This window comes from Lonchura striata, chromosome 1 (assembly GCF_050655825.1).
Source record: "Lonchura striata isolate lonStrDom1 chromosome 1, ASM5065582v1, whole genome shotgun sequence".
Taxonomy (NCBI): domain Eukaryota; kingdom Metazoa; phylum Chordata; class Aves; order Passeriformes; family Estrildidae; genus Lonchura; species Lonchura striata.
Genome location: NC_140703.1, coordinates 94,410,361 through 94,427,606, shown reverse-complemented (window position 1 = coordinate 94,427,606; position 17,246 = coordinate 94,410,361). Strand labels below are relative to the sequence as shown.

Sequence of the window (17,246 nt, the reverse complement as noted above, 5' to 3'; positions counted from 1 at the left end):
GATATTAAGCAAAGAAGCAGGGTAAAAACACAGAACCAGCACTAAAATTAGCAGCATATCACAACAGCTTCAGGCCTTTCAGAAGCCCTAGGTATAAATAACATAGGGCAGCATGAAAGAAACATCCTCTGGACACAACAGAGAACAAAACAATAGCCATGCACAATTCCTGTGATAGGGTCAGGACAAATGGGCTCCATTAAGGTCAAAAATTTATGGAGCTTTGTTTCTGCTAGTTTCTTATGTGAACAATAAACTAATCTGTCTGTATTAAGCAGTAGGACAGTGGACAGCTGTCATTTTCTGATCTCTGTATCCTAATGGGTTACCTTAGTAACAGCCTTAAGCTGTCTGTTGCCATGGTGAATGAGGTCCATAATTGCTGCAACAGCCCTGGAGGTGTCAAAGTCATCTGCAAACGCAGCCTTCACGGTTGCTTTTGTGTTGGCTAGCCTTCAAAAAGAAAAGGTAACATTTAAGATAAGACAAACAAGATGCCAGCAGTATGCTGAATTCATCCATTCAGCCAGAGGGAGTCATTGAAAGGACACTGCCATCTCCCTCTCAGCTGTCCTGTGATGGGCAGTGCTGCACTCATCAGGGAGAATACATCTTTCTGCTGTGAAGGGAAAAATTTCATGCATGTCAAAATCCTAAGTGTTACATCCATTCAATAAATATACATGGCTAATCAGAGGAGCCAGCAACAACAGAGCAAAGTTTGCCTTAAATCATTCAAAAACAGATGGAAAATGAGACTGATATTAAGCATATCAAAGATCTTACTGAGTTCTGTTTTTTTTTCCAGCAGTCCATTAATCATGCTAACAGCATGTTTCTCTTCCAAACACATATCACAGGCAGCTCTCCAGTGCCTGGCAAGAAAGCTGTCCTGGGGCTGGCCAAGAATCCTGTTGTCAGGATCTGACTCAGAACAAAGCACTGCCTCCTCATTTCCCAGGAGAGCCCAATCCCAAGGGATTCCACTCACCATGGCCCAGATGGAAAGGTCCAGTGGGACCATTTGTGTAACAGTGCCAAAAGCCAGCGGGCAACCAGCACTGATCACCACAGAACCAGCACCACCAGCTGCAGCCACTTGGAGAGGCAGATGAGGAGAGCAGCAGGGATAAATGGGGAGCTACAAACAGCTGCTGGCAGCACACTCCCATACACAGCCAGGCCAACCAGAGCTTGACAGTGCTGGGCCAAGGATGCCATTTCCCAAAAAAGTCCAAGGAGCAGGGGAACCTCAAGCTGTCCTAGCATCTCTTGTGCTCTCCTGAGCTTTATTTTACCTGTTTCTGTATGTTTTTGCCTGGAATGCCTACTTCCCTTCAGATACTGGATGGCTGCTGTTCTAATTAGTTCCTTCCAACATTTTCCCTGCAAGCTTACCCCCCTCCACTAAGTATCTAACACTTCACTAATTAAGAGCTTTGCCTCATTTTGGTTGTTTTTACACCAAGGAATACACAAGTTGTGCCCTCCCATAGATCCCCTACTGATTATCCATTTCAACTTCCTCACACCTCTCAGCTTTATCTTGCACCAACAGATCTCCTGCAGCCTCCTGCTGAAGGATTTGCTTATGCCAAATACCACAGCTAGTTAATGCAACTCACTTTCCTGTAACATACTCCACTGCCCCTTGCAACCCTCAGTCAGTGCAGCCACAAGCATCCCCAACAGTGAGGTACCTGAGCCACAAGGAAACTGCCTCTCACCTCTACAGCACAGACAGTCTCCCCCCTGATTCCACAGCCCAGAGCTAACCTTGCTTCAGGGCACTCAATGCCCTTCCTACCCTGACTCTGTGCTCCTGCTCCCAGCTTTGCACCCAACACACAGCACACCTCAGTCCTGAAGATAATCTTGTTTTCATAATGGACTACAAAGAATTCTCCTCACCACTGTCAGGGTCACAACAATTTTAATTGCTTCCTTCCCTGTGACATGCCTGCCCATGGCCAATCTCCAGGAGCCCCTTCTCTCCTCTGCTGCACACCACAGTGCCAGCCAGCCTGATTACAAATTCACACCCCCAAGGTGTGTCACTCTGCAGCCATCCTCTTTCTTCTCCAGTCACTACTGCCCAGCCCTGCTTATGAACTGGGGAGCCTCACAACTGCCACAGCTTTGCCTCCTGCACTGCTCACGAGAGGCAAAGACACCTGTGTAAGGACAGGCACACCAGATAAGTAACTCAGATCTTAAAAACACAATGAACTGAGTATAGCAAACTAAGAGCAAAAACAGCTGGCTAGAAAGAGATGTTTAAAAAAAAAACCTGCCCTTGGTTTCTGGGCTTGGAGGGAGGACTGCTGCTTAGTCCTTGTCCTGCTTCTTAAACAGAACCTCCGAGTCTGTCAGCGAACTACTGCTCACATAATCACAATCTTTTAAGATACAGGAAGTGCACTTACCTTTCCCACAATATGTCTTCTCTAACAGGGTCACACACCAGCTGTCCTTTTATATAAGCATTTGCATCTCTAATAAATGAGGAGATTGCCTGAAGACGGTTCTTTGCATCTTCCATGCTCTCCTCACTATATTCTACTGCTAAGAAAAAAGAAATCAAGGCATTAGGATGGAGAGAATGCTGTCTGTCATACGTAGGAACAGTATTTGGAGGCAAAGGAGAAGTTTTCATTGGAGAAGTTTTCATTATTTGTACAGCAAACTTCTTACAATTAATCACACATTTAATTAAAAGCTCCATTCTTCATGAACACCAAGTGGATTAAATCAATCTAAAAGACAATCACTATATATGATGAAGTATGACCTAATGGAGCATTTATCAAACTGATTCAAAAAGTTGAATCCAGAAGTTTACTGAAGCAATCACTATTTAACTTCAATTTTTTTCCATTACTGAATCTCTCTGCAAAGTTATCAATCCAAAGCATTAGGATTTAATATACTTCTAATCTATTTTTAGAAAAAATACAAAATGCTTAAACACATAAGGGCATGTCTAGAGTAGGATTCATCACACTCACACATATCAAAGCCTCTTATGGCCACTGGAAAAAAAGATAAAACCTCAAGGTAAATGATTCCTTGCATCCACAGCTGAGCTCCACTTTACTATGAGATGTGCTGTACAGGAACCCTACAGAGTTTCTCTTCCAACAGCCACAGTAACACTATCTCTACCACTAATAAGGCATCCATGCACACAGATATCTCCATGCATTCAGGGAAACCCTACTTTTGGAAGGCAATTCCACTTTGCGAGCTTCCGGAGTCCACTCCTGCTGGCAGGAGTTCAGCAGGCTCCTCTCACTTTGCCTGCACCCTGCAAAGTGCAGGTGCCAGACAAACTCACTGTCACTTTTACTGGGAATTGCCATCAGTGAGAGGCTTTATTTTTCATTTGTACAGGAATGTGCAATTTTCTGTAGAAAAGCTTTTGGACCCAACATAAAAGAGCTCACCTGACCTCAGTGGAAGTTGTGTCCACCTAGGACAGGCCTAAGTTTGAATGCATTCCTTCATCCAGTATCACACCAGAGCCATCCACAGCCAGTGCAGTATTGCTTCACTGCTGTATACCTGACCTCAGCAATAAGGTACATCTGCCAGCATATTCCTAATATCATCAGCACTGAGCATCACCCATAGCTTCCACAGAAATCTCACCCCTGATCCTGCCTGTGGTGCATCCAACTGCTTTTCACCATTACCCAATGCTGCCCAGACAGACTCTTTAGAGCAGACAGTTTTACCAAGAGGACAGATGTAAGAGGGAAAAAGCAGCCAGAAGTGAGACCCAATCTCATTTCCATTAGCATAAATCCCAAGGAAGCCTGTTTGAACACGGGATTTACCCCAGTGCAACAAAGGTGTAAGTCTGGACCTGTATTTGTCAGATTTTGTTTCACTTGTGTATAATTAAAAATCTGCATTACTGCCTCATTAAATCAAGCTTTACACAGTTTTCAAAAAGACCAATGTACAGACCTCTAAAACATAGTGAGACACTGAGAGTGATCATTTATATACACTAGGATTACTCAATTGATTAACCTGGTTACAAGAATTCTGCAAGGAATACTTGATAAAAGTTTATATTGGCAAAACCTACCTTGGTTCAAGCCATTCTTCATCCCCAGTTCAGGGCATACTCCTAAACCACTGCCTGCAGGCACTGCAAACCCACAACACAGCACAGGCAAGCCTGGCCCCTATAAACCTTCACTGTGCTCCCCACTCCTTCCCTCCTTTGCCACCAACAGCCCAATCACCACTGCCCCCAGAGCTCAGCTGCACCCCAAGCAGCTCTGCTCCACCACCCCAAGCAGGCAGAGAGGGTGATGAAGTAGAGGAACCACATGCAGAAACACATTGTGGAAGGATGATCAAAGCCTTTTCTTCTCTTCCCCACGAGCAAGGCATGCAGCTTTATCCTCCCTCTGACAATGGTCATCACAGGAAGGGACTCCACTCCCATGAAACACATGTACCTCCCTGCATATATCCCTTTCAACCCTTGCCCTTCCAAGGCTGGGACAGTCTCGAGTCACATTAGTCTCTATTGTGCCTGCTAGCACACACAAAGACAGGGGGTAGCCCAGACAACAAGAAAGGCCCATTCCAAGCCAAAGAAACCACAGTATCAAGCATGAGCCATTCCCAACTGTCAGAAGCTGCCCTCATCCACATGCCTACAAAGATCTTTTTTACAGATTCAATCCAACATTTGTGGTACTAGCTGACCCCCAAACCTGGATTTTACACAAGGCTTTCTTTGGCAGGTAGGAATGGCAGGAATCACCAACAATGGGTCTAGGCTATACCTTTTAAGAAACAAGAAGGTACTTGGGATCTCACTTCTAATAAAAATATGAGCAGACAGCAAGATGAGAAGGAGTGCAGTAAACTTATGTTTAGGCCAAAGTGAATACTGATAGCAGGGACACAAGCTGACAGGCAGCACAGTAAATACTTGGCTCAGCAGAAACCAATTCTGGCTCTTTATTGGGAAGCTAATCATGCACATGGCCTTGTAAGGTGGAGCTGGGAAGTGCAGATTTCTGAGTAACCCTTACCTGCCAACTGGCTTATACTCTGATATGACACCAGCCTATCCTTTCATCAAAGCCACCCACATTCACACAGGTAGCACTCTTTTTTTTTTACCTCAGGGGGGTGTTTATCCTAGAAGTAATGCAAAAAACACAGGTTCAAATGCAGCCAGCTGACAGGGAGTGAAGAAAGCCTGCAGGCAGCTCTCCACTGCAGGGCTCCAGCGCCATTCCTCGTCCTGAGGCAAGGTTAGAAGCTACCAGACATTTAGCTCTTGCTTACATGACAAACATATATATATGATAGTGGTAGCAGGTGTTAGTATTTCCTTTTGTTTTAAACACACATTTGTTCACAACTCCCAGGTGCCCCCAGCCAGGGAGCCACCTAAGTGTACACAAGGTATTTCATCTCCTAAAAGAAGCCATCAGCCAAGTGTGCCACTACCCTGCAGCATCACCCCAAAACAGCCAAGCATACCACCAATCCACTGCCTGCCCCAAACAGGATGCTGTTTGCTCTGCAGCAGACCTTCCAACTGGATGCACCCCTCTCTTTCTATGACAGTGGCAGGGAAGTTAATAGCCACCTCTCTCTTTACTATCCCCTGCTTTGAAATATTGCAAGGATCTACTCAATTCCTGATGCCTTCAACTGTCCTAGGAGAGAGAGGATCCACCAGGAAGATCACATGGGTGGTTCCTGCAGGGCAGTTAGCAGTATGAACAAGCAGAAAGACGTCAGTCCAATGACTGCACGACTATAGAGATCGGCAGCACACTGCACACTGACAGGCACGAGCAGTGCCCCAGAGCCCTGGCCACGCCAGCTCTCGCAGTCACACTGCTACAGGTGCTTTACCCAAGGCAGACAGAGGCTCCCTGGAACACCACAGTAGCTGCTGCCCCATGCTCCACCATTCCCTTGCCATGCCAGGACAGCCAACAAGCCAGCAGTGTAAAGGAACTACCATCTGCATTTGGCAGGTCCCAATAAACTGGCAGAAACACAGACACATGAAAATCTCTTCCAGCTCAAAGTAGCATCTACCTGCTGGAAACACTACAGGGTACACAGGGAAGCTAACAAAATCTCCCCACCAGCAGAGAGATGATCTGCCAGGCTAAGGTGTTCATTAGATTATTATGTGCTGGTCTAAGTGAGCTGCACTGCACCACAGAACTGCCTGAACACTCAGGAACTCCACAGGACAAAAATGGTAACACAGCAGGGAGATAAAAAATAATTAGCTAGCCCTCATCATATAGGATGAGGAATATAAACCACAGCTCCATCTAGATACATCTCCAAAAACAGCTGATCATGACTGATCGTAACTATGACAGATGCAAATCAGAGACAGAGGTAATTCATTAATTAAAAGTGTAATTAACTAAGAGTCACAACTAACTGCAGCTCAAGAAAGTATTTAAATGAATGGTTAAGTACTGTGCTCAATAAAGACAATTTTCTAAACGCTAGCCACAGAGCAGCACCAAAACCTTCCCACCCACTGCATTCCAGGAGCCGCAGGGCCCCGCAGGGGAGCTCGCTGCGCCTCGGCACGGCTGGGAAAGGTGTGGGAAAGCCACGCAGGGAAGGGGCTGGTCCTTACCTGAGCTGTATCTGCCACGCAAACAAAACATTCTGAACTGATCTGACGAACATTTCTTCAGGAAATCCTAAACTCCATGCACAAAAAGACAGCTTTAGCATGATAACAATTTCTTCGGGAGCTCTTCCACCCCCTTGCTTTTCAGACTAACATGACAAATAACACATCTTTGCAATTTAAGACAGACATAAAATCTTTAAATTCTAACACTGCTTTAAAACCTAAACTAAATAAAATTCAATTCCATATAAGATAGATGTGTGTACATATATACAAGATATAAATATATACACAATGTCCAATTTAAGACAGTGAAAATTACTTTGCAAGTACAATCAAACATGCACTGTATAAAGACAATTGAAAAAAAAAAAGAAAACCAAAGAAGACCAAAATGAAATTATCAGACTACGATTGGGATAAAATCTTAAAGAGAGGAAAGCTCCTGAGTTTTGCAAACTTTACAAACAAAGATTTATTGAAAAAGAAAGTAAGTGTATTTTTTCTGCAGGACTAGAATATGAAGAAATACAGGGAGAGGACAAAGATATATCCTAGCGATAAAAAAGAGTTATCTGTGTTAATTATGAAGCCTAATAAACTCCACTCTAATATTTATCTAGCTTTACAAATAATTCAGTCCAGTAAACAGTAAACTATTAGTATTACTACTAGTAAAATTAATTTATATTAATAGTATAATGAGCTATTTAAATGTTTGGAAAGTACACTAATAAAACATTCAGTAACTTCCAACCCTGCCCTCAGCAAGGCTGAACACTGTGGTAGATTGTGACTACTGTACTTCTGGTTGTGTTTTTTTTTTAATTTGCAAACTGATAAGGACCACTGAAGTGCCACAAAAATCAAAAATCGTAAGAAGCCAGTACAAGTGTTAAAATAGGGAAAGTGTCATTTGTTTAAATTTCACATTTTAAAATAAGGCTTCTGCTACAAGACTAAACCAGCCTGAACAGTGGAAAAGCATCAGCAATGTGCTGTCTCTCAAGTGAAAATAGAAATAATTGAGGCAATCACAATCAAGAAACAGTGATACTGATTGTTTTCGTGGGTGTTTGTTTGTTGTGGGTCTTTAAAATAAACTGGATATAAATGAGTATACCCAATATGCCCACACTAATATACAGAGGTAGAACAGTATGAGTACAGTATGGAAATACATTCAAATTTGGGAAAGGACCATCCAAACTAGAAAAAACAACTCAGCATTTCCTTTAAAACAGAGAACAGATGAAGAATCATAGCTCTTTGAAAGTAGGTTGCTTCTTGGCCCTGTCTTATCACAATCTATTTGATTTTCAGGATCAGAATTAATAGCTATTTAAAAAAAGGAAAGAAAAAAATTGGAGTAGAGTACAAGGAGGGGGAAAACAGGGCAGCTGGATGCAGAGGATGCATGGGTGCTATGCCCAGGTGACAGCCTGGGATGCAGGTGGCAACTGGCTGAACCAAGGGAAGATCCTGGACAGACCTCCCCTCTTTCAGCACAGGCACAAAACTTTCCATGTAGGGCTCAACTTTCAAGGTGCAAGGCAACTGTACAGGAAAAAAAAATGCTTCACTGGACTGAAAACCACTTCTCGGGAAGCATTAATACTTGTTAGCCATGTATAAATGCAGACATGAAAAGCAGAGAGCTACAAGGAAAGAGAGACAGGCCAGAAATGTTTGTTTCCTCAACACAAGCTGTTCCATCATGGGAGACATGGAGAGGAATATTTTTATACGCTGCTTTTAACTCCGTGCACTGCATTTGTGGTCATTTCTCCACCCTGTCTACAACATCTGCTGAGATTCATAAGATTTCTGTGAAAATTCTGAGCTCCAGGGAAACAGGGCTTAACTGTACCCAGACAGCATCAGAAGACTAAAGAATAAAGCAGCTCGTATTGAACATATTTTTAAAGGGATTTTAACTAATTTTTCCAATAGGGCAATGAGGAACATATATGCCAAAGCAGCTTCCTAAGCTTTGCCTAAAGGAAGGAAATAATCCTATTCCAGCAGTAAGCATCAGCCATCAAGGAAGCCACCCCAGCAGCATGCACAGCTGTACTAACACAACCAGCAGAGAAACCCTCCTCTGGGCCACATCAAAGACCTGGGGACACAGTGAAATATGACATAATCATGTGGCTCGTGGGTATCAAAAGGCAAAGCTTCTGTGCATCAGAAAAGTCACCTTATAAAAAATAAAGGGTAATGGGAGAGACTGCTGCAATAGTATGGTTCAGGATACCCACTAGCTTCCTGACAAAACACTGACACTATGTCCCATTTCACCTAAAGAATGACTAGGAAAAACATCCATTCTTTTCCAAGTCCAAGTTTTTTCAAAGCATTATTAAGAATAATGAGAACCCATCACTACAGAACAGAATCATTCAGGTTGGAAAAGATCCCTGAGAATGTTAAGTCCAACCACAAATCTACAGTGCAGGATTCTGATACTGGGCACAAACTCTGCTCCTACAAACACTCAGCTCAGCAAGATCCATCTTTATAAGCAAACCATGAAACTGAGCAGGTATCCTACCTCCAGATCCAAAATAACACATACATCAGTACTAGAAAAACACTACAGCACAAGCACACACTCCAAAGCTTTCTCAGAAAAAGGCTGTGATTAATATTTACATATTACAAACCTACAAAATTGCTTCAATTAAAACAAAGAAATTACCTTAATCGTTATGTAGTTTTTTAATGACTTTGACATTTTTTCTTGACTTCCTTTAACATGCAAATGCCCTACAGTAAAAAAAAAAAAGGTAATTAATCAGGATAAACAAGTGTGCTTCTGAATAGTGAGCAAATGACAAAGACTGCACTCAGACACTGTAAATGTTGGAGGCAGCATATGCTATGCTGGATATATGCTGAACATTTCAAGGTAATTGGTAGCATTTTTCAATATCTTTGCCTACAGTCCTGCACATCCTCAAAACTTCCACTGGGTAAATCTTAAAATATATGCATTTAAAACATAAAAAAAAACAAAAACAACAAAAAAAAAAAACAACACCATAAGTCTCCCTGTTCCGAATTGACAATAAACTGATAAAAACAAGCAAGCAAATAGTTTTAGTCTTCACAAGTACCTTACCTGTTACTCTTGACTTCTCAGAAGTATTTTAATTTTAAGAAATACTTTCCAGTGATCTAGCATTAAAAAAATCTTTAAAACTCAATCTTCTGTATTTATTACTTGCTGATGGCTGTTAACATCATTTTTATACCCCAAAGTTTTATAGCACTGGTTCAAAATATCTTAAATGCAAAATGAATTTTCTACAGATTCTCATCTTCTCCAGACTTGTGAGACTGAGAAAAAGCAGGGTAAGGGAGGGATGCAGCTACAACACCTAATTTGAATTAGTTTATTTTGAAGTGTGATCTCTGAGCACTGCTAGAACAAGCAATAGGGACACAGATCACTGCTCTGCAGGGCTGTAGCACAGGAAAAAGGTAGTAACACCGCATTTAAGAGAGTATGTAGAGCTTGGCTTTAGGACTGAAAGTGCTGTTGAAGAAAGACAGGAGAGGTATAGCCTGAGGTTGCTTGCTTCCAGCACTCATCCATGTGAGCTCATCCATCAGCACCACTGATGGAAAACACCAATTATTCACAGCACCAGAGAGACGGCAAACATGCTGCCACTCAGCATAGTTTCAGAAATGTTGCTAAAAGCCTTAATAGCCTTCTCCTAATGATAGAGCAATTCTGTAAGTTAAAACCACCCACAAATAACATAAGATCTTAGGCACTTCTGTGACCTGCAGCATCTAGCACTTAATCATACTTCGAGGCAGATTTTTAAATTTCTCTTGCTCTGTAATACCCTACCAGTGCAATATTCTTTCACATTTGGCAGCCCAGTGCTACCAATGCCTCAGAGAGCAAGGATAACATATGATCGTGCTCCTACTTTTATGAGTGGTGAGAGAAGCGGCATTTCTTGCTCAGCAACCCAAGCAGCTGTCTGCATTTTGTGCTACTCGCTGCACAGAGCTGCTTTGCAGCCTTACCTCAAACCCTCTTGTTTCTAGAAGTAGATAAAATCCCTATTACACTCATCTGGATATGAAAGCAACAAGCTCAGGCCTAATAGACCTGAAAAGCTCACAGTTTCACTCCTCAGCTATTTCTGATAATGATTCAAAGAAATAGGAAGTCACCATGAGAAGACTACCTCCAGTCCTACCCTGACCACCTCAAAATTTAATTTTGCACAACACAGTCTATGGAGAGTAGGAATGAATCAAAAAAATCCAGGGATGCAGAACCAGCTATAGCAGCTACCCATGATTAAAAAAAAAAAAATCTTGCTTTCACTGTCTGTCCTGTCTGCTAGCAGGTGAGTCCACTTTCACCACTGGGACACTCAATAAGCATATTCAGGCTGTGAGACAGAGCTGGACACCTGCAGAGCTTGGGACTCAAGTAAAACCCACAACTAAATTCTCCTGGGAGAAGGGGAAGGGCCTGGGTAAGATTACTTTCTCTCTTTTGCAAAGGTGCCTAAATACTGACTTAATTAACTTCAGGCAGACAAGCTTAAAATAGTTGGACTGTGTTTTCCTAAAAAGGTACCAGTAACATCTGAATTTGAATTAGTATTCCTTTTCCAAGAGTTTCAGTACTTAGAATGATTTCATTCAAGAACACAAAATACAAGGATTTTCATAACTTCAGTTTGGCACTCTTCCCAGAGTACAAGTAGTCTAAAAATAAAGTCCTTACACGATTTATCCCCAGTGCAGGGATTTTCTTCCGCTAATGGGAACTGCTCTTCCAATTCTGAGCTGCTAAAATTCTGAAGTCTGTTAGCAGAATAAATTGTTTCTGAAGCTGATTCATTTGCCCTAAATAATTCACATCATCATCCTCCAGCAAGACTTTCTGACTTAATGAATGTAATCTGTCAGCTCCTACAGAACTTCAGTGTAAAAATTGCCCTTGGAATTAAGTTCTCCCTTTTTTTTTTAATTGACTCTTCTTTATTTAGCTGGTATCAAAAAATATTTCCCCTACAGATTCATTTCCAAGTCTGAAAAGCCAGATTCACTGGTTTGTCAACAGAAGGCTCCCCTTGGCAGTAACCAGTGCATCTCAATGAAGTGCAGAGGATTCCACAATGCCTCGGGAACAAAGCACACCCTGGAGGATGCACCAGCCTCTGGACAATTGCTATTGATTTACAACAGGCTCCACACTGGGAACTGAAACTAGAATTACCTATTCATCCCATACAGTACAAATATATAAAAATGAAAGATCATGTATTTCCCAGAGTGCACTACAGGCTTAACTCTGCAGCTCTTCTACTCAGGGAAGCAGCTTCAAGAGTTCAGAGAGACATCCTGCCCAAAATACTAATCAGCAAAAGAGAGGCTGCAGACTTTAATCTGACTTTCTATTGACTTCAGCTGTCCATCCAGAACCACCACGACTGCAACAGGAAGAACAAATGCCAAGGTTTCCATCAATGGTTACAGAACTAGAGCCATCAGTGATGTAGTTCAAAGCACTGTAAAGCACAAACGTCAGTGAATTAAGCACTTTTATGCAGAGGGAGCAAGGAGTAGTTCTGCATAATGCCAGGCAGTGTAACGTGTTCTCACAGCATGAAATGCCAAACTTAAAAAACACAAACTATCGTATTTGTACAGGCCTCTCAAGTGATCAATATTTTACTTACCAGAATGCAGAAAGTAATTCCCCCATTGCTCACACTGATGATACACCTCACACTGCGCAATTTCATTTTCATGATGAGGAAATGCAAGATCTATTCCACCGGTATGGATGTCCAGCTGCTTTCCAAACACTGCACTGTAACAATATTTTCCTGATCAGTAAGCAGAACATCACTAAAGCTTTTGGTAAAAAGAAATGCAGATAAAAATAAGATGAAACAATATAAATTTAAGTGTACAACTTAGTAACTTCAGTTTTAAAACAAGACTTTACACATACCTTGGATACCAAAACTCCGGCAGAACTTGTATGGACAGGACAGGATCTGTTCATAATTACTTCTCTTTAGTAGAAGCAATTCTTATTCTACCTTAAAGGACAGCAAGTAGGATTCCTCCTTTCCTTGTTCTGCTACAGTTTCAGTATCAGACAGGCGCCTTTATGTGCAAACCTAACAACTTACTTCTATAAATTTGGTATTACTCTTCCTTATCTCGTACCTTTTCTGTAAGAATTCAAACAATAGTGTGTGCAGTCAGGTCGAGCTGGGCAGGTTAGCAACTTTATTTTGCCTATCTGTTAAACAAAGTTTACATTTACAGCCTCATAGGGATGTGAGGCAACCTTAACTGCTCAGAAACCAGGAGTGCTCAAGCAGGGAAAGATGCAAGGCCTACAGACAAACACACAGGCCTCCCATATGTCACCTTAACAAGGTGCTCCTGGTAGCTGACTAAACATTAATACTTTGCAGAAGCTGTTGGGGCACGGGAGGAAAAGACAAGAAGAGAGGAGGGAAGAAAGAGCAGCTGTCCCCATCTCCCAAGTTCAGCCTTCTCTGCTCCTGGCTGCTTCAAAACCAGCTAAAGTACAAGTCTTCCCAGGACTGACCCTCACCTTCCATTGTGCCACCTGCAGAGGAACACTTGATGTTTCCTCCAATAAAACCAGTAAGAGCTGGAGAGAGGTGACAGATGGATCTGCCAAATGCACAGGGCCAGGAGGAGCCACCCACCTCACCACAAGAAAAAATGCATAGAGAAGATCAGACCTGAGGGGCTCAAAGCAGGGAATTCCCTCCTCCAGGGCTGCTCTAGAGACCAGAGACTCTTCATTCACAGACTTAAAAAAATTAATTCACCTAACATAGTTAAAGCACTTTGAGATACTTGGCAGAACAGACAGCTAAGTAAGTATTGCTTAAAAATGGGCCTTCAGCAGCTGACTGGGATAGCAAATTGTTTTAGGTCACTTACCAGAGTAAGCTCTCCATTTTTCACAGTCCAAGATTATTACAATCATGCTCTCCATGGGTCAGCTTTTATTTATATAGCAGGAGCTTCATCCAGCCTCAGTAAAATACATTTTTACGGAAAGAAATACAGGCTATAAACAGCACTGCATTAGCAGACAGGCCATGTCATTCATACCTGGCATTTCTTATCTGTGCACTTCTGTCAGAGGTTGTACATCAAACACAGCATGATTTTGTGCACTTTGATTGCTTTAAGAGCTGCCTTACTATGCTGAAACTATTTACAGACAAAAAAAATCACCATTATAAACACTTTTCACAAGCAGGTGGAAATGACTAACAATCCCAAGTACACCAGAAAAGCCTATGAAAGAAAAGCCTAAAGCAGCTGTTTCCACCTCCTTTCAGCTTTAGCTGAAAATTTAAGCTGAACAAGGTCAGATCTAAACTATTTCTTATTAGCTTCCAAAAAAAGATCTGAGACTAATGCAGAACTAAGTATACTATCAATCTTCCAGGAGAGAAGACTTTTTCTCCTGTGGTGAAAATAAAACTTTAAATTAAGAGTAAATTACATCAAACCAACTGCAAGCAAAACACTACTCAGCAAGAACGCTGAATAACACTTAGATTATTAGCATGCACATCCACAGCTGCTGTTAAGATAAGGCCAGGGAGACCTCATAGATCAAGCTGTAATCACACACCTTGTCCTCCTGACACCTACATCCTGAACTAGGCCTGATGGAGACTGCTAGAAGTGGAAGGGCAGCAATTGAAAGAGGTACTGTAACTTTCACCACCTTTGGTTACTCAGCTCAAGTTAAAAGCATATGCTATGAATGATATATGCAGAACATTTCAAGGTAATTTAAGTTAAAAGATTGCTAATCAACTGTGTGATCCCATGTGCCGTATTTTAAGCACCAAGTCTGACTCAAGAGAAGGTGCCAAAACATAGAGACAGCTGTGACAGTAAAGTGAAGTAGAGTTTATTTGGGCCACATGTGACATCCCAAGTTGCACAAAATGGTCACATTAAAACCAGTGCTATCTACTGATCAGAAAACACTTTCAATACTGCTGCTATCATTGTACCGTGACTGAAAACAAAAAATAGCATTAGATTTATCCAAATCCAAGAAATCTGACCTCGATATTGTGGAACATTCAATGTGCCATCCAGGTCGTCCTTTTCCCCAGGGAGAATTCCAAGATAGCTCTTGAGGCTTGGCAGCCTTCCACAGGGCAAAATCTTTACCATGTCGTTTATCAGAATCAACTGGCAAGAATAAGTGATTTGTTAATGGGATATGTCTCAAAGAAAAAAAATGACCAAATGAAAGCAAGAGGAAATGTGTGTTTAGTGAACTACTCTGATTTTAATCCCCTTCAATCAAATTCTTTTCACTACAACTTCCTTCTCTTCCCCCTCACACAGGGGAAAATTGAAATATTGAAATAGATTTTGACAAGCTACAAAGATGGATTCAAGATTCCTTAATATATCCCATCCTATCAGTCCTTTTATCCTTCCCTGGTTTGCCTTATTTTTTATTCCTTTACGTATCAGCTACATATTAGCCAGTTTCCCCAGGACAAATTGACTGCACTACAGCAGAAAAGGTTATAAAACCAAACCAAAACACACAAACACCCTACAATTTTTTCTCTGGGACACAATTACTTTGTGTTTTATACTTTATAAAACAAAGTGCACAGAGGTAAGAATCAAACCTATTCTTGGACAGTAGCAATTTTTCTGTACGGTTTTCACTAATGGGTTCTCTACAAAGGTTTCCTCACAGCTATATTTGCTCTTTCCTTCACTACACTGCCAAGGATGCAGTCCTTTTTGTCACAATACTGCAGGGCTGTTCACCTCTGCTGACTCCTAACCTACAGTCAAATACACAGCAATCCCTGGCAGGAGCCACAGAGTCCACTGTTCTGGACTCTGGACTTTCTGAGAAATACACAACCTCACTTTTAGAATCATACAACTCAAAATTCCTAAGAACTACAGATACAGAAATACAATCCTAGTTTTATCCACTGAATCTTCACCTGGGCTCTTTCACTAGATTGCCAAATTCTGTGTATCTGCTGACTCCAACCCTCTTTTGCCCTTTTTTGAGTATACTGCTACAAAAGAGCACTCTTCAACTTCTCAGCCGTAAGCAAAAGAAGTGCCAAAATCTTTAGGAACAAGAATTTACTTAGTTGTGACTAGAGGGGAAGCAGGGTAAAACACATAATCAGTCACAGCTGAGGCTGGAAGGCACATCTGGGGACAGTCTAATCCAACCCCCTGCTCAGAGCAGATGCAGCTACAGCAAGCTGCCCAGGATGGTGTCCAGTCAGGCTTTGACTACCAGCAAGGATGGAGACTCCACAGCCCCTCTGAGCAACATGGTTTGTGTTAACCATCCTCAGGGTAAAAAGGATTTTTCTTAGCTTAAAATGGAATTTGCCATGTTTCAAGTTGTGATCAGTGCCTCTTATCCCATCACCACAGAGAAAAGCATGGCTCCATCTGCTCTACTCCATCAGTACAAGTATACATGGATAGGATTCCCATGAGCCTTCTCTTCTCCAGGCTGAGTGGTCCAAGCTCTGTCTGCTATTCCTCATATAAAAGATGCTCCAGTACCTCCATCATTATTGTGGCCCTTTGCTGGCCACTGCTGTTCTGGGGAGCCCAGCAGCAGATCTGCACTCCAGACATGTCTCACCAGCACTGAGCAGAGAAGGATCACCTCCACTGAGCTGCTGGCAATGCTCTTCCCTGTGCAGCCCAAGAGGCTGCTGGCTCTCTGCAGTCAGCAATTACCTCTAAATAAGTGTTGACAAGACGCATTCCCTCTGTAAGCTGTAATGCTGAAACAACTCCAGAGCAGAGCTGTGAGAAGTTCTGGCTGCACCTGATCATCAGCCTCCAAGCCATTTTCAGTAATTACAAACAGATTTTTTTTAATGATGAAGTACTGAAATTTAGTTTGCAAAAGGATGCAGGAGACCTGAATAAAATTCTCTGATGCAGAGACCCAATCAGATCCTTACCACACAGAGGTTCAGCAATCCTGCAAAGCAGGAACTGGAGCAAAATCCCCACAGCCCAGGGTATAGGCCTGCTCTAGCACAGCCTATGAAGAGATTTCTCACCCTCACACACAGAGGCTGCTTAGCTCAGTGACAAGTAATGAAGGAAGCAATTCATCCAGTTAACTTCAGAGCAGTGCAACTGCCCCAAGAAGAACATGGTAGGTGAGGTTTCCTTGTGTTTTCCCTTGAGTACCTCACTGCTGCCTACTGCAACAGCAAGAACACCACCTCACTGTGAAGTTTCTATGTACCACTGCCAAGTATTTAATTAAAATTGCTTAAGAATCCTAATTGTTCTATGGTACCAGAACAAAGGTATAGAGGGAAAGACGAAAGGAAGAAAAACTAAGTTTCCTCCTGCACTGGCAAGAGTGAGTGCCTCAAAAAATAACACAAAAGCACTGTAATCCTAATTAACCAGAAGTTAGCTATACACAATAGGTTAGAAAACTGTTTCAGACTGTTGATTGAAAATTTGCACATAGATGCAAAATGCATTCAAACAATGCATT

The 17,246-nt window shown here is 42.1% G+C and overlaps 1 protein-coding gene across 8 annotated transcripts in view; it reads right to left on the bottom strand.

The window, feature by feature from the left end:
• Positions 1–17,246, bottom strand: part of CARS2 (cysteinyl-tRNA synthetase 2, mitochondrial) — a 43,133-nt gene that overhangs the window by 8,071 nt on the left and 17,816 nt on the right. For 7 of the 8 annotated variants that reach the window (XR_014956381.1, XM_085583828.1, XM_085583811.1 and 4 more), the window contains exons 7-12: positions 14,782–14,911; positions 12,376–12,509; positions 9,357–9,424; positions 6,653–6,719; positions 2,427–2,565; positions 330–453 (exon numbers count right to left, since the gene is read on the bottom strand). Coding sequence is in view for 7 of the 8 variants with exons in the window: in XM_085583828.1 (XP_085439954.1) it covers positions 330–453; positions 2,427–2,565; positions 6,653–6,719; positions 9,357–9,424; positions 12,376–12,509; positions 14,782–14,911 (662 nt within the window). In the remaining variant the exon portion in view is untranslated. The remainder of the gene's footprint in view (positions 1–329; positions 454–2,426; positions 2,566–6,652; positions 6,720–9,356; positions 9,425–12,375; positions 12,510–14,781; positions 14,912–17,246) is intronic. The other variant, XM_085583842.1, reaches the window with a different exon arrangement.